Source organism: Musca domestica, unplaced genomic scaffold (assembly GCF_030504385.1).
Source record: "Musca domestica strain aabys unplaced genomic scaffold, Musca_domestica.polishedcontigs.V.1.1 33, whole genome shotgun sequence".
Lineage (NCBI taxonomy): Eukaryota > Metazoa > Arthropoda > Insecta > Diptera > Muscidae > Musca > Musca domestica.
The window spans coordinates 4,618,845-4,646,287 of record NW_026712312.1 but is presented as its reverse complement, the minus strand read 5'-3'; the positions used below and the strand labels follow the sequence as shown (position 1 = coordinate 4,646,287).

The following is a 27,443-nucleotide window of genomic DNA, read 5'->3' as shown; positions in this document are numbered from 1 at the left end:
AGCGAAATTGTACTAAATTGAGTACCATTTCGTGCACACAAGTACATTTTTCGAAAACTACCTCCATATCCAAACTACCCAATCCTACACTCCGCCAGTAATGATAATTTCAAATATCCTTATTCCAGTTCCGTCCGTTTATCCAAATTCAAATTGTACTAAATTTAGTACCGTTTAGTACTTTTCGAATACATAAGTATACACTTCCAAAACTACGTCCTTATGATACTCCCTAGTCCTCAACCTTGATTCCTTGAACCTTGAATTTCAAATATCCCTATTCCAGCTCCGTCCGTTCATCCAAATTCAAATTGTACTAAATTTAGCACCGTTTAGTACTTTTCGAATATATGAGTACACACTTCGAAAACTACGTCCTTATCCTACTCCCTCAACCTTGATTCCCATTCAAAATTTCAAGTTTTTCACTCTAACCTTTCGTATAATACGAAGTGGTACCAAATGTTGTACATTTTAGTACTCTGCGTACACATATAGTGCGAATTTCCAAAAACCCTTTATTACATCTATCACACACTCCATCGGTTACCCTAATTTAAAATTTAAGATTTCTAGCTCTACAAAGGGTGTCATATGTAGTACTTTTTCATACTTTTCGTAGCGTTCTAGTACGAATTGCCAAAACCCCAGCCTAATCTAACCCCTTCGTACCAAGAGTGACCCTCACCTCACCCAAAAATTTCAAGATTGTAGCTTCAGCCGTTTTGTCTGGGCGTTGATGAATCGTTAAGTAAGTCAGTCAATCAGGGTTATATAAGGGTCAAATAGGATACATAGACTTGACTTTATCAGTTCCTCTCTCCTAACCATTAAAATTAAAAAAATATAAATTTTAAAAAAACTCCATCGATTTTTTTCGAAATCTATAATTAGGGAGGTACTCTCGATCCGGTCATATGCTTTGAGCATATTTGTCTATCCAAACTCAACGGATACTTTCTAACGCCTTTGGTTTTTTTTTCTTTCAGTGTAGAATTCCAATCAAAACTATTTAATCGCCTTCCCTCTCCCCCAATCAATACGACATTGCATATCGCAATAAGTGTGATTTCATCCATAAAGGCCGGTAATAAATCGATTAAAAAATATCAGATTAGTATTATTTTTTCTGATTAGATGTAATCGACGAAAAATTATTTGGTGTTCGAAAAAGGCGTTTCAGTTTTAAAAGGTCTGTTGATCGCACCGGTTGTTTGTCATAATCGACGGGGACGGAGAGTGAGAGAGAGTGAAAGAATGCTTGGACGTCATAAGAGTGTACGCTGGTTACTGTTGTGGGCCGTTACGGCCTTTTCGGTGTCAACGGTTGTTTTGGGTTTTCAACACGCACGCCTGAACGCCAACATCAAGGATGCCCGCGATAAATTGGATTACATGGAATCACTGCTGGAGGGTGAGGCAAAGCCGCGCAGCGCCCGTTCTTTGGCCGATGATGATAATGAGGTAGGTGGGAAGAGCAGAGGGAAAAAGTGGGATTATGCGAGAACTACACTAAGAAGTGCAATATTTGATGTATTTTCAAATAATTTAATTATGATTTTGAAAATTTTCAAATTTTAATTCCGCAATTTTTGATTAACACTTTTTAAATCGACATTATGACATACATATTTACATAATCTACAAAAATATGAAGGTCATAAATTTCCCTAGATTTTGATTAAATTCGAAATTTACTGTAGATAAGCGATAAGTTAATTTTGAGGGTTTTCCCAAATGCACATCTGCACATACATAATTTATTTCTTAGAAAAAGAAAAATAGCACAGCGAGGGAAAATTATTTCAAAATATATTTTAAACATTATTATTACTACCCAATTTTTGTTGATTATTTAAAGATTGAACCAATTTTTAATAAATATTTTACTTACAAACAAACACAATTTTAACCTTTTCTTTATAGATTGACTATCGCTTACCCTCGGCCCTGAAACCCTCCCACTATGATTTGTATTTAAATCCAGATCTTAAGAGTGGCAACTTCAGCGGCAAGGTTATCATCACCATTGATGTTCTGGAGAATACCAAACAGGTTATTTTGCATTCGCATAAATTGGAAATTATTCGCGTGTTTGTTCAAGCCTCCAGCGGTGTGTGGGCCAGCAACATTGAGGTGGTCAACTATGAATTCGATACAGTTCGGGAGTTTTTGATAATCAATTTGAGTGAGGAGTTAACTGCTGGCGGTACAATTTCCATTGGTATTGAATTCGAAGGTGTAATGTTGGGTAAAATTGTTGGTCTGTACAGCAGTACGTATACAACGCCCGAGAATCAAAAGAGGTGAGTGGACAGGCTGGAGAGAAACAATTTAGGAAACGAGGAACAGATTTCTGTTTTTATGAAAATCATTTAAAAATTTTTGAAAAATTTGCATTTTTCGATGTATTTTAGGCATACGTAAGTCGTAGACAGAACCTAAATTCAAGCAACCATAAGTCGAAAGAGGCAAATGTCGACTTCGTTATTATTCCTTCCACCATAGTATTGGGGGAATATTAAGTTTGCCATTCCGTTTGTAACACCTCGAAATATACATTTTACATTTAGCGATGTCCGTCCGTCTAACCGTCTGTGGAAATGACTCTAGCTTCCGAACGAAATGAAGTAGGTTGATAAAATTTTACTCAAATGTATATTATGTCTGCAGCATATTTGGTACTGAAAATGGGCCAAGTAGGTCTACGTTTTGGTATATCCCCCATGTAATGGTACCTCCCGATATTCAGTATTTTGATCATTTTAGCCACATTATTTACCGGAATTGTTTCAAATTTGGTATTTGATGTTCGTAATGGATACTGCAGCCTAAGACAGAAAATTGTCCGTGCAGGTCCACGTTTTGGTATATCCCTCATATAACGGTACCTTCCGATATTCGGTATTTTCATCATTTTAGCGACATTATTCACCGGAATTGTTTAAAATTTGGTATTTGAAGTTCGTAATGAATGCTAAAGCCTAAGATAGAAAATTGTCTATGCAGGTCAACGTCTTCGCATAGTTCCCATAAAACGGCATCTCCCGATATTCGGTATTTTCATGATTTTAACGACACTTTTCACTGGAATTGTTTCAAATTCGTTATTTGAAGTTCGTAATGGATACTGCAGCCTATGACAGAAAATTGTTCGTGCAGGTCCACGTTTTGGTATAGCCCCTATTTAATGGTACCTCCCTATATTCGGTATTTGATGATTTTAACTACATTATTCACCGAAATTTTTTTCGAAATTAGCATTTGAATATTGTAATGGCTTATGACAAATTTGACTATGCAGGTCCACGTCTACGTATAGACCCTAAGATAAAGGCTACATTCGGTATTTTTAAGATTTTAACAGAATTTTTAACCGATTTTATTTTTTTTTTTTGTGAAAATTGCCGAATTTTTACCACATGGTGGAGGGTATTCAAAGTTCGGCCCGTCCGAACGTACAACTTTTTTACCTGTTTTTATACCAAAAGTTTATTAATCGACTGTCGACTTAGTATCACTAACAAATTTCTGCATTTATTCCCTTTAAGAACAGATTACACATAATGTTAGTGTCATATGTAAAGTGAAATTATCAACATTTTTCTTTGGTATTTTTATAGTTTACTTTTAGGCGCTACCAAACTAAACTAAAAAGAAATGCTATATAGTATAAATTTATATATGTATAGTATAAGTATATTATATAGTTACGTATCGAACTTAGTTCGAAAAGTATAGCGTTTCTTGAATTTAAAAATATTTGTGATCGCCTAAAAATATGCTACAAAATGTGAAAATCTCACTTTACATATGACTCTAACATCATGTGTCAACTGGCGCTTTAATATTCTTCCATCAAGATGGAAATGTCATAATCACATATGAAGACTATAATATCGAACGATTCCTGTACCTTCTCTTTCCAGAACAATTGCCACATCGAAATTCGAACCGACCTATGCCCGCCAGTCGTTCCCCTGTTTCGATGAGCCCAATATGAAAGCCAAGTTCACCATTACCTTGGTTCGACCCACCGGTGATGGTTATCATGCTCTATCCAATATGAATGAAGAGGTATGTTTCTAAACATCCAATCCATTTCGAGATCTTGAAATTAACCGTTTATCCTTTTCAGAGCACCACCCTTTTGGATGACTATACCGAAGTGCATTTTGCCGAAAGTGTGGAGATGAGTACGTATTTGGCGTGTTACCTGATCTCTGATTTTGCCCACAGCACCCGACCAGTTAAGGCTGAAATTGGCGATGATTTTGAGATACGCATCTATGCCACGGCCCATCAATTGGAGAAGACTAATTTTGCAGCCGATACCGCAGCTGCTGTCACCGAATATTATATCAAGAACTATCGTGTGGAATATCCTTTGCCCAAATTAGGTAATGTCATATAATTGCATCTACGTATCCTTCTAACGATAGAGAAATTCGATTTAATATCCCTTCTACTTCAAAAAAAAAAAAAAAAAAAAAAAAAATAGTATCGTTCGATAAAAGTCGATTTTGAAGTTTTGCGTGCTTTCAGAAAGTCGACAGAAATCGATTTTTAGAAGTACATCTCTGCTTTTTGTGAGCAAAAAGAAAAACAAAACGTCGTCGCATACGTTTCAAAATTGTTCCCAATTAAAAAAAGTCGATTTCGACTTTAAATTTTCAAAAGAACTTCAAACTGTATCTCTAGTCATTAACCCTTTGATGTTATTCCTGCCGATTTGTATTTCATTACAGACATGGCCGCCATTCCTGATTTTGCCTCAAATGCCATGGAACATTGGGGTTTGTTGACCTATCGTGAAACGGCCTTGTTGTATGATCGCAGTTACAGTTCCACTTACAATAAGCAAAGGATTGCGGCTGTCATTGCCCATGAATTGGCCCATATGTGGTTCGGCAATTTGGGTAAGTTTTGAAGGCTCTTTATTTTACTATTAAATCTAAAATTTTTGCTCTTAGTTACCATGAACTGGTGGAATGATTTGTGGCTAAATGAAGGCTTTGCCCGTTTCATGCAGTACAAGTCGGTGCATGAAATCTATAGCGATTGGGGTTTGGTAATTTCAAAATTTCAATAATTTTTAATTCATTGGATGTAAATTTCATTTTTCCTTCCAGCCCGACCAATTTTTGATTCACGCCCTGCATGGCGTCATGGAATTCGATTCCTCGGTAGCTTCTCATCCCATTATCCAAAAAGTTGAAAATCCCGATCAAATTACGGAAATCTTTGATACCATCAGCTATGAAAAGGGTGCATCGGTTATTCGCATGTTGGAGGACATTGTGGGCGTGGATAAATTCGAATTGGCTGTTACCAATTATTTGACAAAATTCAAATATAAGAACGCGGTGACGGATGATTTCATTAATGAGGTGGCCAATACCGAACCTGGTTTTGATGTCAAGTAAGTTTGGAAATGTAGATGTCGCTACTATTCTTACGGAGTAGGTTTCTATAGATCTCAAACGAACTGGTTCAAAATAATGATTCACTGCAAGGAAAAAATGAGTCAGTTCAATTAAAAACAAAAACTTTCGATAGACCAAACGAACAAACTTCTGAATTGCACAAGAATGTCGAACGATTGAACTAAGAGAGGAAGTTGGTTCTCAGTAATAGACTTTACAGAAAAGAGCTCAGTTTAAAATGAACTAACATTTCGAAGACAATTTTAGTGTAGTAACCTCCTGATATTTTTCTGACAGTTTTCATAATTTATTTAAACAAATGTTCTTTCTTTGTTTCAGATTCATGATGCGCACCTGGACCGAACAAATGGGTCTGCCAGTGGTGAATGTCAAACGTGTCTCTCCAACAACATTTGAATTGGCCCAAAAACGTTTCTTCTCCAACATTGAGGATTATGACAATGTCTATGATGATTCCGAATTCAAGTAAGTTTTTTTTTATTCGGCAAACCATTCAAATTTTCGAAATGGGCAACGTCGCAATATCAAAACCTGAAACTATTCCATCCGTCCATTAGATCATATGTCTAAGGTGAAAACCAACCCCGACTTGAACTCGTTATTTTGTGGACGCGGCCTATGATAATCCCATGTGGAGGATAAGCAGCTTGAAGGCTATAATCTTACAATATCGAGGTCTTCGAATCTTTGTTTTCTGATTCTTGATGTCGAAAATCCTTCTAGATATTATTTCCTTCTAGGTATTGGTTACATATCTCCGATTTGCTTAATTTTTCGCGCGAGTGAGATTAGCCGAAAAAACGAGTTGTACAAGAGGTATTTTCTCCTCTCATTTGGAGCGCTCGTGTGCGAGCAAGCATTTCGAAGAACGGTTGGTTGTTTCCTCGTTATTTTGTGTACGCAGCCTATGATAATCTCATGTAGAGGGTATACAGTTTGAAAGCTATAATCTTATGCTTTGAACGCCCTTTGTTCCAGGTGTTGGATGCGAAGCTCCGATTTACTCGAGTGGGAGTACTAGCAGAATACGAGTTTTACCAGAAGTGGGCGAGAGATGGATATCTCTACGCGAATTCGTAGAGAGTAAACAGTTCGACAGCAATAGTCTTAATGTATCGAGGTCTACGAATTCATGTTTCCGGACTTGTGACGGAAAAAATATATATAGCCTTGCATATTCTGGTAGAATTTATGTATTTATGAAGATATCCTTGTAGATCACGCTTGAGTATTTAGAAGTAGCCTTGCATATCCTTGTAGATCGTGTTTGGGTACTTATTACGGTCTCTCGAAGAAGTAGCCTTGCGTATCCTTGTAGATCATGCTTCAGTACTTAATAAGGTCTGTCGCAGATGAACCCTTGCATATCCCAGTAGATGCTGCTATTATTATGATCTCTCGCAGATGTAGCCTTTTAGATCCTGTTTGGTCTCTTGAAGTAGTAGCCTTGAATATCCGTGTAGATCCTGCTTGGGTACTTATTAAGGCCTCTCGCAGACGTAGACTTGCATGTTCTTGTAGATCAGGCTTGAGTACTTATTAAGATCTCCAAATGGGTACTTATTAATATCTCGCGCAGTCGTAGCTTCGCATATCCCTGTATATCACGATTGAGTACTTATTAAAGTCTCTGGCAGAAGTAGACTTGCAAATCCTTGTAGATCCCGTTTGTATACATATAAGCCTTTATATCCTTGTAGAACTTGCTGGAGTATTTATTAAGGTCTCTTTCAGACGTAGTCTTGCCGTTTTGGTAGAATTGCTCGATTACTTAAGGTGGTATCTTGCAGCCGTAGCTGTTCATATCCCTGTTGTAATATAGATTGGATCTCCTGTAGTTGTAGTCATGCACACTCTCATAGATCCCGCTCAAATAATTATCAAATTATCTCTCATAAAACCCATTCGTTAGTCCTGAATAATCCTGTGTACCAAATCCTGTCACTTGTCTCGAGTATTTATCCAGGTCTTGGGTCAAAGAACCATTTCTAATTCCGAACCGAAGCCTAGTACGACAACTGTCTTTCTGTCTGCAAATAAACAAATTTCTGTACGAGCCCCAGGTACCCCGCCGAGCTATTCTAGCCTGGGGGAAAACCTATCGTTACAGATTCCATATGCCACTGGCGCCCAAGCAAAAAATAATTTTTCCCAAGTTTCACTTGACAGGAGAGTAGAGTTTTCAAGGCCCTTGTGACACGTATCTGTCAGAATGAAATGCTTGCATGGCCCCACCCATTTTGGTTCAAACCTCGACTAAGTTGTTCACGGAAGCCATGTCGATTTTCCTTAATTACGGGAAAATCCATTATTTATTTATTTAACTATTATATTGTTATCATTTCAGTTACAAGTGGACCATTCCCCTCACCTACACCACCGATAACGATGCCACAGTCAAACGTGAATGGTTCGATTATGACAAAGCATCAGTCACTGTCGAAGTTCCAGCTTCCACTAAATGGTTGAAATTCAATTCACATCAAATCGGTTATTATCGTGTCAACTACGAAGACGACATGTGGCACGAAATTATTGCCGATCTGGTGGCTAGCCCAACTAAATTCGAAATTGCCGATCGCGCCCATTTGTTAAATGATATCTTCTCGCTGGCTGATGCTAGTCAAATTTCCTATGCCATTGCTCTGGATATGACCACATATTTGGAAAAGGAAACCGACTTCGTGCCATGGTATGTGGCCACAGAAAAGTTGCAGGCATTGCAAACGAATCTGATGAAGACCGAAATCTATTTGGATTATTTGAAATATGCTCGTGGTTTGGTCGCTAAGGCTTATGGGGAAGTGACATGGAATGTGGATGAGGATAATCATTTGAAAAAGTAAGTCCTACGAAATTGAAGACTCTTGTATTCTCTTATAAAATATGTTTGTCTGTTAGTCGTTTACGTGTCAGCATTATTACTGCTGCCTGTTCCTTGGGCCTGCCGGATTGTTTGAACGAGGCCTCAACACGTTTCACCGCCTTCTTGGCCAATTCGAATGAAAAACCCGATCCAGATCTACGTGAAATCGTGTACTACTATGGCATGCAACGCGTGGGCAAACAACAGCAATGGGAGAAAATGTGGGACATATTTGTGGCCGAATCGGATGCCAGTGAAAAACTGAAGTTAATGTATGGCCTGTCCGCCATCCGGGAACCATGGATTTTGAGGAGGTAAGATTGATTCAACACTACCACAGATAAAAATTAATATCCTTTTTTACATTCTTCTCCAGATTCATTGACTTGGCCGAAACCGAAGACTACATTCGCAGCCAAGATTGGTATACCTGCATCCAGAACATTGCCGCCAATCCTGTGGGTGAATCTATTGTCTGGGAATACATACGCGAAAATTGGCCAAAATTGATCGAACGTTTCGGTTTGAATGATCGTTATTTGGGCCGCATGATTCCCACCATCACCGGCGGATTTAGCAGCGAAACAAAATTCGAAGAAATGGAAGAATTCTTTAAGAAATACCCAGAAGGTGGTGCCGGCACGGCTTCACGTAAACGTGCCTTGGAAATCGTCAAATATAACATCAACTGGTTGAAGACCAACTTGAATGAGGTCTCCAATTGGCTGAAGTCGCATTAGGGAGATGGTGCAATATTAGGTTTAATTAAAAAAAATAAATAAATATTTTGTCAAAATTATATCTATTTGTAATTTTAAGAGAAAGACTCAAAAATCTACCGATACGAGACCTTCTAGAGTTGTTTCGTACGCAGAAGTTGTTCTACAAGTCTTCAGCTGATAAAAATTTTCTATAGATCTATAGTTCATACTTTTTAAATACTACGCAGACCTCTTATAGAGCTTCCTTATATAGAAGTCCTTCCGTAGATTTTTGATATATAGAAGATCTTATATAGGTCTGCCATAGATAGAGGGCCCTACCACAGATACCAGACCTTCGAGGAGGGAAGTCTGTTCTCAGATATTCTGCAGATAAAAGTCCACTCATAGTTTTATTGATTTTCCACAGACCTTCCATATGTACATGTCCTTTATTCCATTTGGTACGACCAAAACATGTTGCATCGAAATAATGGTTCTAGAAAGACCTTCGATTTGCTCCAGTGTTTAAAGAGTAGGCGTTTCGCAGGAAATATTCTCTCCCCTTTTTCTAAATCGTTCTAAGTCGTTGTGAAACAAATTGACATAGAAGGCAAAAATTTTGAACACACGTGTATTATCCCAGTAGAGAGGTTAAGTTCGTAAATGGGCCATGTATGTCCACGTTTTCGTATAGCCCCCATATAAAGATACCTCCCGATATTCGGTTTTTATGATATTATCAAACTTTTTTTCGGCGGAATTGTTTCCAATTTCATATTTATGGTTCGCAATAGGTGCTACAGCCTATAACAAAAAATCGGGCATACAGGTTCACGACTTCGTATAGACCCCATTTAACGATAACCCACTGTATTCGGTATTTTGATGATTTTAGCGGCATTATTCACCTACATTCTTTCAAATTTCATATTGGAAGTTCGTGATAGGTACTACAACCTATGACTGAAAATTACTAAGGAACACGTCATCGTATAGTCTCCATATTAGGAGTTTCATTTGAGATGTATTTTTTCAACGGAATTTTTCTACCCTCAGCCATATGGCCAAAACGTGCCTCATCGAAATAATGGTTTTAGACCCTAGGCCTCTTTGGACTAATTCCGTTTCAAGACATTTAGAGACGATCTATAGATGTTCGTAACTCTCGAAGGGAGTATCGGATTTGGTCTTAACTTGGTAGATTGTAACATAATCATCAAACTTAAATTGAGTTCGGAGATGGGAAATATCAGCCCATTCCTTCTGGTACCTCTCCCACAAAAGGTAGAATTTAAAAAAAAAAAATGTATTGCACAGAAAGAGAACGGATAATCCGATTATGCTCCAACTTTCAAATCCTAATATTTGCGTCAGTTCTAGGCCAGGTGCAAAAATGGATAATATCGGTCAACTCCATAAAGTGCCTCCCCCACAAAGGGTAAAAATTTTGAATAATTATAACGCTTACAAAATGTGATGTGAGCCTCCGATTGTCTTCAAATTAAACACATCACAATATTTGTATTAACCCAAGGTGTGGTGTGAAGATGGAATATATCGGTCCACTCCTTCTGGCGCCTCCCCCACAAAAGCTCAAAATTTTGAATATCCATTAAGTTAATAAAACATGAAATTAACATCCGATTCCACTCAGACTTAACAAATCTCAATATTTCTATCAACACAAGATCTGTCATAAAAATGGTAGAGATCGGAAAATTCCTTCTGGTACCTCGCCCACAAAGGGCCAAAGTTTTGAATAACACAAACAATCATAAAATACGAAACAAGGATAAGGTTCTCTTCAAATTACACAGGTCACATTATTTTTATGAACCCAAGATCTGTTGTGAAGATGGGATATATCGGTCAACTCCTTCTGGTACCTCCCCCACAAAGGGTCAACATTTTGAATATCCGTGAAGCTCATAAAACGCGAAATTAAAATCCGATTCCATTCAGACTTGGCACATTTCAATATTTCTGTCAACACAATGCCTATTATAAAGATATAAAGTAGAGATCGTACCATTCCCTCTGGTACCTGGCCCAGAAAGGATCAAAATTTTGAGTACCCATGAAGCTCATAAAACGCGGAATTAAAATCAGATTCCATTCGGACTTGGTACATCTCAATATTTTCATCAACGCGATATCTGTTATAAAGGTGGTAGAGATCGGACCATTTCTTCTGGTACCTCCCCCACATAGGGTTAAAGATTTTAATTTTCTTGAAATTTTGCCAATACCAATATTTTTATCTGTATTAGGTGAAGTACGAAAGTGGAATACTCAGGACGACTGCATCTGGTACATCACGCACTTTTCAACATTTTCTTAAAATTATCACATATCTCAAATAAAGTATAGGAAGTAGTCGATATAGTGTAAACCTTGTAAGTCGCAATATTAATATCATATTTATTTATGTCCGATACGAAATTGTCAAGATTGGCCCATTCCTGCGGAACTCACTGCATTTGACCCTTTATGCAATTACAATAATCATAACAGAAGTCATATATATTTTAATAACCGAACATTGGCTGAGGGTATTGTACATCTGTCGGCAAAATCGACTGATACTTTTTAACTTGTTCATTCTTCATTTGAATTCTTTAGGACTTTCCACTCAAAGCAACCTGTGGACATATGGAGAATCTTCCCAAGATATGGAGAACACTTTCGGAATACATTTTATAATTATCCTCCGATTTTTGCACTTGAAATCTGAAAACATATTCTTTGATCATTTTTTTCCAAAAAATCATGACAATTTTCTGCCATTTATCAACCCCTCCAATTATCGGAATATCCAACTCAAATGAATTTTTAAAGAAATCTGCAATAATAACATAAAATATTGTGTTATCATCACACCATCATATGTACATCATATCAATGCACATAAACGCCTGGTCATTAAAAACCCAATAATCAATATTACTCTAATTTTATTGATGTCAATTGCATATCGTTACGATTTGATAAACCGGACAGAAAAAAATGGAAATTTAAAAGAAATTTCAAAATCTTATTTAGTTTGCCATGGTCTGTCTTTCAGGCCAGTAATTGATTGAGTTGTGACCGTGTGTGTTTGTGATTATCCCTAAGAAGGGAATATTTTAATAGAAATGGCGAATATTTTAAAGTATGTCCTTGGATCAACAATCCTAACAATCACGCTGTCCTTGGTGGCAGCGGAATTGCCTCGTAGCATGTTGAATGGTGAGGCTGCCGCCACATTTGCGGGAAATGTAAATAATATTGAAACGGAACTTACATTCGAATCTAAAAAAGTTGCGGACAAATTGCTGGATGAAACAAAGGTGAGTTAGATAATTTTGTTTTTATTTTTGATTTTTGAAAATTTTAAAAGTGACTTAAAATTCAAAAAAATCTAAAAAATATGAAAGCTCATAATTCGAAATGGGATATCGGGTGAAGGATTATATGAGCGCTAAATGTAAATTGGAACCACAAATTTTTTAATAGTGTTCGATCTGCGCTGGTTCGAATCTCCATGATAGGTAACGAGTAGTGAAATAATTGACCGATCTTAATCGAAACGGCGGCAGTCTTGGTGCGTTGGTGTGTGATGAGGTCGGGTTTTTGGAAACTCGTACTAAAAGGTCACGAAAAGCACCAAGCCCCACTAAAAAGTGAATACTTTGTATTGGACAAACGGAATGAGCTCGAATTCTGAATTTTGGAATGTGAGTCACACATTAAGTGCAGGATAGATGTGCCTAAGGGTTTTTGAAAATTCAAACTTGAATTCTACGAAAAGTGGTAAAAATGTACTAAACTTCTAAAATAGTACCATTTGGTATTACGCAAACAAATGGAGCTAGAATCAGTGATGGAAACAAAGTTTATTATATGAAGGTGATTTTGGATATGTGTACTAAGTGTGCGAACTATACCAAATGGTACTAAATTTTAAACATTTTGGTTTAGGGTAATCTGTCCCTGTTTGTGGTAGATTTGTGATAAAGGCGTGGATTTTTGAAAGGTGTACTACAAGTGCACGATAAGTACAAAATATAACTATATTTTGTACATTTTGGTATTGGGTGAACATATATTGCTTGAAATCTTAAATTTGCTAATAGAGTCGCTGTTTATGTGTATCCTAAACATATAGAGGGGGTCTCGGAAATGTGTACGAAAAGTACTTAATGGTACTATATTTGGTAGTGAATAAGGGAATAGAGTTGAAATCGTAAAATTTGCTATTTAGATTACTCCTGGTATCTGTAGTTGAGATTTAGTGGTGGTTTGGAAATGCGTTCAATATTTCTACGAAAAGTACTAAATGGTACTAAAATTGGTATTGGGTGAAGGGATAGGGTTAGAATCCTAAAAATTTGATATTAAGATTGCAGTTGGTATCTGAGGTTGAGACATAGAGATTGTTTTGAAAATGAGTACTATAATTGTACGAAAAGTACAATATTTGGTGTTGGGTGAATGATAGGACTAGAATCCTCAAATTTGATATTGAGGTCTCTGTTGGTATTTTGAACGTGCCCTATTATTGTATGAAAATATTTAGAAGTACTAAATTTGGTATTCGAAATGTGTACTATAATTGTACGAAAAGAACTAAATAGTACTAAACGTGCTATTGGATGATGGAACTGAGCTTAAATCATCAAATTTGATATTGAAGTCCCTGTTTGAATCTGGAATTGAGATTTGGAGGTAGTTTTGCGAAATGTGTACTACAATTGTACGAAAAGAACTAAATAGTACTAAACGTGCTATTGGATGAAGGAATAGAGTTAAAATCCTGAAATTTGTTACTGAGGTCTCCGCTAGTGTCTGGAGTTGAGGTTTGGAGGTGGTTTTCGAAATGTGTACTACAATTGTAGGAAAAGTACTGAATGGTACTATATTTGGTATTGGGTGAAGGAATAGAGCTGGAATCATGAAATTTTATCTTGAGGTTCCTTTTGCTAACTGCAATTGAGATTTGGAGGTGGTTTTCCAAATGCTTACAATAATTGTTCGAAAAGTACTAAATGTGATAAAATTCTAGCTTCAAATTTAGTACAGTTTGTACCATAAAATAAAAAGAAATATTTTTGGCTTAGACTATGAAAAGTTCTAAAATGGTACTAAATTTCTAAAGTGGAACCATTTGGAATTTGTGTACCATTTTAGAAATTTAGTACAATTTTAGATCTTTTCATAGCCTAAGCCAAAAGTTTTTTTTATTTTTTGGTAACAATCTATCCTGCAATGTATCAGTAACTCTCGTTATAAATTTCGGAATTCTGGCAAGGAAAAAGCAGCTAAGTTCGGCCGGGTCATATTTTTAATATCCTCCACAAAAAAATCCGTTGAAAAATATGTCTTTAAAGTTTTCAAAATACCGAATATCAAGCGGTAAAGTTATAAATGAAAGCATTGCCTTATCTGCCAGAGAAGGCACAGACGAACTTCAATAACAATTTTGAGATTTTTCCTTTTAAAAATGTGTCGAAAATTGGAAAAATATGGAATATGCGAAGCTGCAGTTATATGGAGGCTATTATAAATAATTTTCTATATATAAATAATTTTCTATATATAAATAATTTTCTAGCACAGCATATTGTACCTGTACGGGCAATTTTCAGAAATCTATTATTAGTATCAAGTTTGAAATAAATCCAATTATAAATAACTATAAGGGGTATGGGAATATACCAAAACTTCGACTTATATACAAGGAACAAAAACTGCCAATTTACTGCAAATTCGGTTGGATGAATTGTGACTAAAACGCCCGTAACATCTTAAAGCTGGCGGTAAAAGTTAAGTGGGGGCTTTGCCAAAAAGTTGACGTATATGGCCCAAACATTTTGGGGAATTTAATATACATCTGAGTAAAATTTTATCAACCTTCTTCATTTCATTCGGACGCGAGGGTGATGAACGGACATGGCTAAATTGTCATAGAATTTTATGATCACAAAGGATGTACAATGCTCTTTCCTTCTACAACAAACAAATAACTCAGCTGACCACAATAAAAGTGTAATTGATTTTTTTTATCAAACTTTTGTAAATATCATAAAAAATATATTGTTTTCAGAATCTGTTGTTGGCGGTGAAAAAAATCCAATATTCCTTGATAAGATATTAAAAAAATGTTGTTTTAGTTGGATATCGAACGAATCTTTAGTGGTGCCATCATAAAGTGTATCCACATAGAGTGGATATTTAACAACAATAAAATTTATGAATTGTTTGTTGGCAGAAGGTCTCATTATTTATTGCTTTATTAAAAATTGCCAGACCAGCTATATTTATGACATTATAGTTCTGGTTATTAACTATAATGTTAATAAATCGATAATATCAAAGTTTTGAAATCAAAAACAATTTAATTTTGGTTAAATTTATTTCAGATTGACTATCGCTTGCCCACAGCCATAAAACCCACATTCTATGATTTGTATTTGCATCCCGATATCAAAACTGGCAATTTCACGGGTCAGGAAGTGATTACCGTCAGCGTTGTTGAGGACACGCAACAAATTGTTTTGCACTCACATAAATTACACATCAGTTCTGTCTTCACCTCAAGCGGCAGCGTCAAAGTGGCCAGCTATGAATTCGATACTTTGCGTCAATTTTTAATTGTCAATATGGAGGAGGTATTGAAGGGTGGCAGCGAAATGCGTTTGGGCATTATTTTTGAAGGTGAAATGCTGGGAAAGATTGTTGGCCTTTATAGGAGCACATACTCAACACCCAGCAATGAGAAAAGGTAAGTGTTGTGAGAAAAGAGAGAAAGAAATATTTGTAATGTTTGAGAAATTGACAATTGTGAATTTTATCGGTCAGCCTAAAAGTATGCTTTGTTTTACAAAGGTATTTGTAGAGTTAGCGTTGTTTACACATATTAATGGTGCTTTAGACTGAGTGATTTGTTAATGTTTTATTATTTCCCCAATCGTCAGGTAAATAATGGGTAATTTTTTAAGGGCTACAGGAAAGTTTTTGAAAAATGAATGAAATCTTGATTTGAATTGGTAGTACTATTACAAAAATTGCCTTCATTGAACAATTAATTAACCTTTTTACAAAGAGAAATCTTGTTAAATAAGCTAATGTTTGGCTGCCGTGAGTTTTTTTTTAATTTATTTGTCACGACCTCCCTTACTCCGTCAAATCATTAAAAAAAATATTGCCCTGTCATTATTTTTAAGTTTGTCATTCCGTTTGTGACACCTCGAAACATACATTTTAGACTCCACAAAATTATTGATCAGCATAACATTTTATGTCGATTTAGCGATGTCGACCAAAATGAAGTGGGTAGATAAAATTTTACTCAAATGTATGTTATGTCCGCAGAACTTTTCGATATTTTGGTGATTTAAGCGACATTTTTCACCGGAAATGTTTCAAATTTGGTATTTTAAGTTCACAATGGATACTACAGCCTATGACGGAAAATTGTCCGTGTATAGCTCCTATATAATGGCACCTCCCAATATTCAGTTCCACGTTTTGGTGTAGCCCCATATAACGGCACCACCCGATATTCGGTATTTTCATGATTTTAGCGGCATTATTTACCAGAAATGTTTCAAATCTGGTATTTGAAGTTCGTAATGGATACTACAGCCTATGACAGAAAATTGTGCGTGTAGGTCCACTCTTTCGTATAGCCCTCATATAACGGTACCTCCCGATATTCATTATTTTGATGATTTTAGCGACATTATACACCGGATTTGTTTCAAATTTGACATTTAAAGTTCGTAATGGGTTCTACAGCCTATGACGGAAAATTGTCTGTGTAGGTTCACGTCTTCGCATAGCCCTAATATAACGGTTTCTTCATATTTTGGTGATTTAAGCGAAATTATTCACGGGAATTGTCTAAAATTTGGTATTTGAAGTTTGTAATGGATACTACAGCCTAAGACAGAAAATTGTCTGTGCAGGTCCACGTTTTGGTATAGCCCCCATACCTCCCTTTATTCGGTATTTTGATCATATTAGCGACATTATTCATCAGAACTGTTTCTAATTTCGCATATGCCAAAAAAATCTTATGCAGCACCTCGTCTTTGTATAGCTTTCATATAAAGGCGGATTTTTTTTTTAATTTTCAATTTCCTTCCGAATGGTGGAGGTTATAAAAAGTCCATCACTTTGGCCAGAACTTCCGGCAATGGGTCTTTACAGCTTTGACGAATATTGTCTTTAAGAATTCAAAAAGTCTCACAAAAAAGTCTGGAGCGGTCAAATCAACTCAGAAGTGCAAATTGCCAAAACGGGAGATTAGGCGTCCGGGAAATGCATTTTGGTACGTGCAGTGCAACGGCACCGTCCTGTTGGAACCAGATGATTTCTAATCACATCTCATGAAGTTGCGGCAAAAAAGTCGTTGACCATTCATAGAAAGTGTCTGGTCCTCTACGTCTTCGAATAAAAAAGTTGGTGTAATGGTCTACCCGCTTAGATCGAAATGGTCCTCATCACTCATGATTATTTTTGATGAGAAATCATCTTTTCCTTCTGTGTGGTGATTAAGGGTGGCTTGGGCGTATGTTAGACGCGGATGGCGGTCAGCAGCTAATAGCTGATGCACCATCTCGACTTTGTACGAACACATCTTCAAATCTTGTACTAAAATTCGCTGTAAAGACCGTCGACTGCTATCCATTTGCGTGGCACATTGTCTGGTTGATGTCGACGGCGCTTCCATGACATCCTCGACTATAGCAGCAATATTTCCTGCAGAACGGATACTCAGGGTTCTGCCACGCCTGGCAGCATCTTTTGTTGTGCCAGTCCCTTCGAGGCGAGCGGCAAAACGTCGTAGTGTTTCACCAGTAGGCGTTGGACGGCCAGGAAATCTGCGACGAAATTCACGTTGTGCCAAAGTCACCGACCGATTATTGGTCAAATAAATAGCCACCAATATTCCGTGTTCTGGAGTAGTGTAGCGCAACATTGTTTATTAACGTGTATTACGCATATGTTTAGTACAAAAATGTCAAAACAGAACTGACATTAGGGGCCAGTCGTATAATTTATAGCATTTTCTGATAGAAGGCCACCATTGGATCATTAGCTCGAGCTTCCCCCTGCGGCGATCTGTGAAAACATACGATTTATGAACATTTACTTATATAATGACAATTATTTTCTTCACTTCCTACAGACACATTGCCACATCGCAATTCGAACCGACCTATGCCCGTCAAGCTTTTCCCTGTTTCGATGAGCCAAATATGAAGGCAAAATTCCGCATTACATTGGTAACACCAACTGGCGATAATTATCATGCTCTCTCCAATATGAATATAGAGGTAAGTTTTTCGATCGCATTTCCCATTCTCCTGCGATTACAACTGTGTTTCCATCTTTTCTAGAGCACAACATTTTTGGACGATTATACAGAAGTTAATTTCGCCACCAGTGTTGAGATGAGTACATACTTGGCTGTTTTTCTCATTTCGGATTTTGCCAGTACCACCAGAACTGTTAATCCCGTATATGGAGAACCATTTGATATTCGTATTTTCGCAACACAACATCAGCTATCGAAAACGGCCTTTGCTGCCGATACCGCAGCAGCTGTGATGGAATATTTTGTTAAGAACTATAAGGTTGAATATCCTCTGCCAAAGTTGGGTAAGTAAGCTTACAATAAATGTGCCTAATAAGAGAACTCCGAAATACTCGTTCGAATACGATTAGGGAGTAAAATTCGCTTGAGAATGAAGCTCATACCACTTTGGTATGGAGGGAATACTCGCGAACCCTACCTCATAAATCCAAAGAAGAGAGGAAAACTTCTTGTAAAACGCGTACTCTTCGAGCGCTCTCGTACCCGAGTATTTTTATTCTCGAGTAAAATCGAACAAATCGTAGCTCTCCATAATAGTAGCATAAACTTTGTAGAACAAAGTTTTACATTAAACTACGTAAAATCAAAAGTAATCCTCTAACAATTTATAACCGTTTTATCCAATTTTTAGACATGGCTGCCATTCCCGATTTCTCTTCGAATGCTATGGAAAACTGGGGTCTAGTGACATATCGTGAGGCGGCTCTTTTGTACGATCGTGACATGAGCTCTACTTGGAATAAACAGCGGGTTGCTGCCGTAATTGCTCATGAATTGGCCCACATGTGGTTCGGAAATCTGGGTAGGTTTACACATGGAGTTTTTCCAGTGACATTAGAGATTTTTAACGCATATAAACTTATTTTGCAGTTACAATGAATTGGTGGAACGATCTCTGGCTAAATGAAGGGTTTGCCCGTTTCATGGAATATAAAGCAATTAATAGCATTAATCCTGATTGGGGTTTGGTAAGTAAATTTTGTAATGGGCTCCTTTATTGTGCAAGGGGGGTCATTAATAAAAAAATTAATTATAATTCACATACAGGGTGGGATGAATGATGAATGGAAGCAAAAAAATGTCGGAAATATCATTAAATTATAGAATAATCCGTTAGCCCGAATTATGGGCTTCAAACGGCCAATGAAAACGTCACACGCTGCCCGAATGTTGCTCTGCGGTAATTTGGCCCATTATCGGCGAAGCTTTTGCTTGAGGTGATCGACAATTTGGTATTTTTAGTGCCAACCTTGCTTTACAAAATACTCCAGACACAATAGTTCAACGGATTGGTATCCGGAGATTTTTGCGCTGGAAATGAAGCGAGGAACCTCATTTTGTAAGCATTCTTAGGTGGCGCGCGCCGAGTGCGATGGTTCTGAGTCCTGTTATTGTAATGTCCAAGTTCTTCGGCCAAAAATGTGTGCGTTCCCAAAGCTTTAATACACCCTCCAGAATATTTTCGCTATAATATTCGGCATTTATTCTGATGCCACGGTCGATTAATACGAGCAGAGAGCGACCATAGGCTGTTATGACGGCCGACACCATCACCATGACCGGTGTTTGAGTTCTGGTGGCCAACCGAAGGTGCACATTTTCAGCTAACCTCTTAGGCTTGCTTGAGGTGATCGACACTTTGGTATTTGTTTAGTGCCAACGAGTGCCTTTGAAATGAGACCAGTCTGAAGTTGGTTGCAGTTTTTTTTTTCATGTCACCCTATAATTCTCTCCAATTCCAACGACGTCTTTTCTACTGCAATCTGTTTGAATAATGCCTTTGTTAGCCAGGTACTTGACATAGCTGGACTTGGATACCTAAGTCGGCTTTCGTCCAATCGACTTGTGGTGTTGTCAAAGTATAAATGTCGCAGTCTACCATGCGCAGACAGTACACCTCGATCATATTTTGTTTTTATCCTAGAAATAGGAATTTTCTTCATTCAATTTCATTCTGACAAGCTTACTCGATATTCTGATATATTTCGATATGATCGATATTTTGAGTTGTACGGAGGTTTCGAAAATCACAGTTCAGGATATTTTAATCGACTTTCACTTGTTATCCCATCTCGATGTATAATATTGAGGTTTTCATACCCGCAGCCATATGGCTAGAAAGGGGATATATCATTTGATAAGGCCAAAAGGTGCCTCATCGAAATAGACCCTAAGTTTGTGTGGTCCAAATCCGTTTCAGGACATTTGGATTCGATCTACCGATGTCCGTTCGTCCGTCTATCTTGAAGGGAGTATCCGATATGGTCCCAACTTTGTACATCGTAATAATATTACCAAACATAGATCGAGTTCGGAAATGGGCATAATCGGTCCACTCCCTCCCACTCTCACAAGAGGTCAAAATTTTCAACAAAAAAAAGTACAACACAGAAATAGAAAGGATCATCAAATTTTACTCCAACTTTACAAATTCTAATATTTCCATCAGTGCTGTATCAGGTGCGAAAATGGACAATATCGGAAAATGGACTCCATCAGTACTTCCCCCCACAAAGGGTCAAAATTTGGAATAATTATAACTCTTATAAAATGTGATTTAAGAGTTCGATTGTCTTCAAATTTCACACATCGCACATATTTTCATTCGCCAAGAATTGGTGTGAAGATGGAATATATCGGTCCACACCTTCTAGTACCTTCCCCACAAACTGTCAAAATTTTGAATACCCATGAGGCTCGTAAAACAAGAAGACTTGACAAATACGAAATAAGCATCCGGTTCTATTCATATTTCACACATCCCATTACTTCTACTAACACAAGATCTGCTGGGAGGATGGAATATATCGGTCCCCTCCTTCTGGTAGCTCCCCCACAAAGGATCAAAATTTTGAATACCCATGAGGCTCGTAAAACGCGAGGTTAATATCCGATTCCATCCAGACTTGACAAATCTCAATATTTCTATCAAATCAAGATCTGTTATAAAGATGGTAGAGATCGGACCATTCCTTCTGGTACCTCCCCCACAAAGGATCAAAGTTTTGGATAATTAAAATGAGTATAAAATTAGAAATAGGCATCCGGTTCTCTTCATATTTCACACATCCCATTATTTTTACTAACACAACATCTGCTGTGAAGATAGGATATATCGGTCCAATCCTTCCGGTACCTCCCTCACAAACGGTCAAAATTTTTAATACCCATGAGGCTCGTACAACTCGAGGTAATATCCGATTCCATTCAGACTTATTATATCTCAATATTTCCATCAACGCGAAATCTCTTATAAAGATGGTAGAAATCACATCATTCCTTCTTTTTTATTTTTTTCAATTTTACTTCATAATAAATATTGGCGCCCAATGTGGGGCCAGCTTCCTCTTTACAGAATGACATGTATAATTAAAGTTTAAAAAATCATAATATCTATTCCTTTTCAGCCCGACCAATTCTTATTGCATGCCTTGCATAGCGTTATGAAATTCGATTCAACGCCATCCTCCCACGCCATTGTCCAGCCCGTCGAGACACCCGATCAAATCAATGAAAATTTCGACACCATTAGCTATGAAAAGGGTGCTTCGGTTATTCGCATGTTAGAAGACACTGTCGGTGTTGAGAAGTTCGAAGAAGCTGTTACGAATTATTTGAACAACTTTAAATATAAAAATGCTGTTACCGATGATTTCCTCACCGAAGTGGCAAATACCAATCCTGGCTTTGATGTCAAGTGAGTAGGAAATATATTTTTTCCCAATTTTGGGCTTATATTTATTTATTTATTTTTTTGTGTATTTCCAGATTAATGATGCGCACCTGGACCGAACAAATGGGCTTGCCTGTGGTCAATGTAAAACGAAGTTCCGCAACCACTTTCGAAATTACCCAAAAACGTTTCTTTTCGAATGTTGAAGATTATGAGAAGACCTATGATGATTCGGAATTCAAGTGAGATTTCGAGAATCTTTATCACTTTTACATTAATTAATGCATATTTATATTTTCCAGTTACAAATGGTCTATACCCCTTACCTATTTCTACGATGCCGATGCCACAGTGCGTCGCACTTGGTTCAATTATGACAAATCGTCGGCATCTGTTTCGGTACCAATTGACACGAAATGGTTGAAATTTAATAGCCATCAAGTCGGTTACTATCGTGTCAATTACGAAGATGATATGTGGCAAGAAATTATTTCGGCTTTAGTGGCATCACCAGAGAAATTCGATATTGCCGATCGTGCCCATTTGTTGAACGATGTCTTTGCCTTGGCCGATGCCAATCAAATTAGCTATGATGTCGCCTTAGATATGACGAAATATTTGGAAAAGGAATCTGATTTTGTACCATGGTATGTGGCGGCCACTAAACTCCAGGCCTTGCAGGGTAATCTTATGCAAACGGAAATTTACATGGATTATTTGTTGTATGCCCGATCGCTGATCGAAAAAGTTTATCAGGAGGTTACATGGAATGTCGATGAAAATAATCATTTGAAAAAGTAAGTAGAATCATTTGTAAACAATATTCATATTTCAAATCCAAAACATTGATTTTTAAACACAAAACATGAAATTTGAGATTCAAAACATTTAATTTGAGAATCAAAACATTCATGTCTGAAACTCAAAACATTGGTTTTGATTAGCATACTGGAACAAAACATGAATTTTAAGATTTAAAATATTAAATTTGAAAATCAAAACATTAAATTTGGAAGTCAAAACATTCGATTTGGGATTCAAAACATTTTGTCTTGTTTCAAAATGCAAATGGATTTTGCCAAAACGACCGATTTCAATCTAGAGCATTAAGTTTAAGATCGGATATGTTTCGGATTTCAGATGAAACTCTTTGAATTGCAAACGAAATATTTTGATACTTACATAAAACGTTTTGAATTGCAATAGAATATTATTCATTTAAAATTTATATTTGAAATTCAAAACATTGATTTTGAGATACATTCGATAATCAAAACAATTAATTTGAATAAATTCAATAGATAAGATCGAAATGTTTTGGATTTCAAATGGAACTTTCTCAATTGCAAACGAAATATTTTGGTACTTACATAAATCGTGTTGAATTTCAATAGAATGTTATTCAATAAAAATTACATTTGGAATTCAAAACATTGATTTGAGAATCAAAACATTTAATTTGAATTTGTTAACGTTTCGTATTGATTTGAATTTTAAGTGAGTTATACTATGTTTCGAATTTCAAATGAAACTTTTTGGATCTTAAATGGAACTTTTTGAATTTCAAACAAAACATTTTGGTTCTCATGTGAAACATTTTGAATTTCCATTGAATGTTATTAAAAAAACTTTAATTTGGAATTGAAAACATAAACTTTTGAACTCAAAACATCAATTTTGTGATACAAGACATTCTATCGAGAATCAAAACATTTCACTTGAAATTGTAAAGTTTTGTATTGATTTAAATTTCAATTGAATTTGGATTTCAAATGAAACTTTTTCAAATTGAAACAAAAATTTTAAATTTGGAGCAAATCAATCTAATTTTCAAATGAAATCCTTTGACTTTCAATAGAATGCTTTAAATTACAAATAAAAAAGATTGAATTTGTTATTTGGATTCTGAAATATTTAAAAACATTTACAAATTTCCAAACGAATTTTTCGATCTGGACACTGCTTTTAAAACAGTATTATATCAAACGTTTCAAATAAAACAAATAAATATTTTGAAGTTGTAATTTGCATTCTGAATCGTAACATTTCAAAAAAAAATTTTGAAAAAAATACAAACTTCCAAACGAATATTTTGAATCTACACACTGTTTTCAAAAAAATCTACACACTGCTTCTTCTTATTTATGTGACTTGGATTCCGAAATATTTGAAAACATTTACAAAATTCCAAACGAATATTTCGGATCTGCACACTGTTTTTAAAACAAGCCCAAATGAAACGTTTCTATTGCAAATAAATCATTTTGAAGTTTTAATTTGGATTCTGAATCGTAACATTTGAAGTGTATAAACATACATATCTTTTTTTAAAATTTGAATATTTTGAACAACGTTTAAAAAAGAAAAAAATGAAAAACAGTACGAACTTCCAAACGAATATTTTGAATCTGCACACTGTTTTCAAGACAATCTTCTTAAATATTTACTACACTGTTCCGTCTTTAGTATGAATATTTAAAAAAAAAGTACGAACTTCCAAACGAATATTTTAAATCTGCACACTGTTTTTTTAAAACAATCTCGTATAAAATGTTTCAATTGCAAATAAATAATTTTGAAGTAGTGATTTGGATTCTGAATATTTTGAAGCAAAATACGACGTTTTAAACGAATATTTTGTATCTGCACACTGTTTTCAAAACAATATTCTTATTTATTCATTTCACTCTTTTTCTTTAGTCGCCTTCGTGTCAGTGTCATTACGGCTGCCTGTTCCTTGGGTTTGCCAGACTGCTTGGATCAGGCCTCAAGTCGCTTCACTGCCTTCTTGGCCGATCCTACGAATAAACCTGAACCAGATCTAAGAGAAGTGATCTATTACTATGGCATGCAGAGATTGGGTAAACAACAACAATGGGAACAATTATGGCAACTATTTTTGGACGAACAAAATGCCAGTGAAAAACTCAAACTGATGTATGGTCTGGCCGGAATTCGTGAACCATGGATTTTGAAGAGGTATAAATTCAATATTTATTTATTTTTTATATTTAAAACAATAAAACCACTTACCTCATTTTCCTTTTTAGATTCATTGATTTGGCTTGGAACGAAGAGAATGTGCGTAGTCAGGACTATTTCACTTGCATTCAAAACATTGCCGCCAACTCTGTGGGAGAACCCATTGTCTGGGAATATATTCGTGAAAACTGGTCAACCATGGTGGCTCGATTCGGCCTAAATGATCGTTACTTTGGCCGCATGGTGTCGAGCATAACAGAACGTTTCACCACCGAAACTAAATACGAAGAAATGTTGGAATTCTTTGGCAAATATCCTGAAGCCGGAGCTGGTACCACGTCACGTAAACAGGCCTTGGAGAATGTAAAATATAACATCAATTGGTTGAAGAGTAATTTGAAGGATGTTGAAAATTGGCTGGAAAAACAAAAGAATTAAATTTAAAAAAAAAAAAAAAAAAACTTGAATATATTTTAATGAAACAAATAATAATTTGGTAAAATAAAACTTATATTTCCAACTAAAAAACTCTTAAATTACGAATAGTATTATCTAAAACTAAGATAATAAAAGGAACTCCACAACTACTATGAAGGAAATAAAATAAAATGAAGTCCACTCAAAATGTGAGCAAATTATCGGCTTTAGAACACAGCTCGATTATTATTTGAATTCTAGTATAAATCTTCAAAAATTTCTATAAGAAACTCGAGAAACGTATTTTAAATTTTGGTACTTGTAAGTCGCGTAATGGTACCGCTCTCTGTTATATTTTAAAGACTTTTCGCTTTTTAAAAGGACACTGTCCTAAATATTCACTACCGATACAATAATTTCTATAGGTTTTCTTTACCTAATGGTGGTGGGTATTAAAAGTTCGGCTATGACGAAGTTAACTCCATTATTTTTGTGTGAGATTTATTCCATAAACACAATTCTACATTGGTGTTTGTATCTGGTTTTCTGGACACATTTTTTATATTTGAAAAAAGCAAATTTTGAGTCATCATTTCGTATGCTATAAGTAAAAATTATCAAAACAAGTAAAATAGTATCAGTCGGTTTTGCCGACAGATGTGTACCCCCAGCCTTGAGTTATGATTATTCAAAATGTTGACTCTTTATGGGGGAGATTCCGAAGAGGTTGAACAATATTTACCAATTCGTAACTGACCTAAGACTGTCACAAATATTACATCGTACCAGATTTGGCCTATATCGACTACCTATACTTTATATGAGATATGTGCAAATTTTTGGAAAATGTGGAAATATGTCGTGAGGTAGCAGATATTGCGTATTCCATTTTCATACTTCATCTAATACAGATAAAAATATTGGTATGTGCAAAATTTGCGAAATCAGAACTTTTGATAAATCACATATTTATATCAGATTTCTGGTTAAGAGAAATATATAGATATAGCAAGTTGTAAAGAATCGCCGACTTGTTTCGCAAGTTATGACAGATATAATTATTGGAAATTGTGATACTTTGTGGGTGAGGTACCAGAAGGGGTTGACAGATGTATATAATCTTCACAACAGATTTTGCGTTAGCAAAAATATTTGGATGTGTGTTATTTGAAGAGAGTTGGATGCTTATTTCGCTTTCTTTGAGCATTTGGTTTTTCAAAATCTTGAACCCTATGTAGGGGAGGTACCAGAGGTCACTCCTTCACCAGACCTTGGGTTAGTAGAAATAATGGGATTTGCGAAATTCGGAGAGAACCATTTTATGACCTTCATAGATATTCAAAATTTTGACCGTTTGTAGGGGAGATACGAGAAGGAATGGTCCGATCTCTATCATTTTTATAACAGATCCAGTGTTGATGGAAATATTCAGGTGTGCCAAGTCTAAATGGAATCGGATGTTAATTTAATGAGTTTAATGGGTATTCAAAATTGCTACCTTTTGTGGGGGAGGTAGCAGAAGGAGTGGACCGATATATGTCATCTTAACACCCGATCTAGGGTTTATGAAAATATTGGGATGTGTGAAATTTTTTAAGACAATCGGATTCTGGCATCTCATTTTATAAGACTTATAATCATTCAAAATGTTTACCCTTTGTGGGGGAGGTACTTGATGGAGTGTACCGATATTATCCATTTTTGTACCTGACCTAGAACTGATGCAAATATTAGGATTTGCCAAGTTGGAGCAAACCCGGATTATAGCTTCTCTTTCTGTACAGAAAAAAAAAATGTTTTTGTTTTTTGAAAATTTTGACCTTGTGTGTGGGGTAGGTACCGGAAGAAGTGGACCGATGTAGTCCATCTTAACACTAGACCTTGGGTTAATTTAAATATTGCGATGTGTGAAATTTGAAGACAATAGGACACTTACATCACATTTTATGAGAGTTGTAATTATTCAAAATTTTGACCCTTCGTGGGGGAG

The 27,443-nt window shown here is 36.1% G+C and overlaps 2 protein-coding genes and 1 long non-coding RNA gene across 3 annotated transcripts in view; 2 read left to right on the top strand and 1 right to left on the bottom strand.

The window, feature by feature from the left end:
- Window positions 1–1,235: 1,235 nt before the first annotated feature.
- LOC101899472 (aminopeptidase A) lies at window positions 1,236–9,112 on the top strand. Its single transcript, XM_020036242.2, has 11 exons — window positions 1,236–1,464; window positions 1,927–2,306; window positions 3,930–4,077; window positions 4,139–4,400; window positions 4,749–4,919; window positions 4,974–5,071; window positions 5,133–5,422; window positions 5,766–5,912; window positions 7,795–8,289; window positions 8,349–8,627; window positions 8,690–9,112. The coding sequence occupies exons 1-11, from the start codon at window positions 1,258–1,260 to the stop codon at window positions 9,051–9,053; spliced, it is 2,841 nt and encodes a 946-aa protein (XP_019891801.2). The 5' UTR covers window positions 1,236–1,257; the 3' UTR covers window positions 9,054–9,112.
- Window positions 9,113–12,053: 2,941 nt separating this feature from the next.
- Window positions 12,054–25,496, top strand: LOC131803794 (glutamyl aminopeptidase-like). The gene is made up of 11 exons (XM_059125504.1): window positions 12,054–12,346; window positions 15,419–15,780; window positions 18,193–18,340; window positions 18,404–18,665; window positions 19,013–19,183; window positions 19,252–19,349; window positions 21,789–22,078; window positions 22,150–22,296; window positions 22,357–22,851; window positions 24,755–25,033; window positions 25,105–25,496. The coding sequence occupies exons 1-11, from the start codon at window positions 12,152–12,154 to the stop codon at window positions 25,472–25,474; spliced, it is 2,817 nt and encodes a 938-aa protein (XP_058981487.1). The 5' UTR covers window positions 12,054–12,151; the 3' UTR covers window positions 25,475–25,496.
- Window positions 25,379–27,443, bottom strand: part of LOC131803796 (uncharacterized) — a 50,392-nt gene continuing 48,327 nt past the window's right edge. The window contains exon 3 of the long non-coding RNA XR_009342775.1: window positions 25,379–25,453. This is a non-coding gene — a long non-coding RNA (uncharacterized LOC131803796). The remainder of the gene's footprint in view (window positions 25,454–27,443) is intronic.

Bases quoted from the DNA above. Each gene is read 5' to 3' on its own strand.
- LOC131803794 (XM_059125504.1), top strand. From the start codon at position 12,152: ATGGCGAATATTTTAAAGTATGTCCTTGGATCAACAATCCTAACAATC. The intron at 22,297-22,356 runs GTGAGATTTCGA...TATATTTTCCAG, and splicing joins TATGATGATTCGGAATTCAA to TTACAAATGGTCTATACCCC. The intron at 25,034-25,104 runs GTATAAATTCAA...TTTCCTTTTTAG, and splicing joins GAACCATGGATTTTGAAGAG to ATTCATTGATTTGGCTTGGA.
- LOC101899472 (XM_020036242.2), top strand. From the start codon at position 1,258: ATGCTTGGACGTCATAAGAGTGTACGCTGGTTACTGTTGTGGGCCGTT. The intron at 8,290-8,348 runs GTAAGTCCTACG...TTTGTCTGTTAG, and splicing joins GAGGATAATCATTTGAAAAA to TCGTTTACGTGTCAGCATTA. The intron at 8,628-8,689 runs GTAAGATTGATT...ATTCTTCTCCAG, and splicing joins GAACCATGGATTTTGAGGAG to ATTCATTGACTTGGCCGAAA.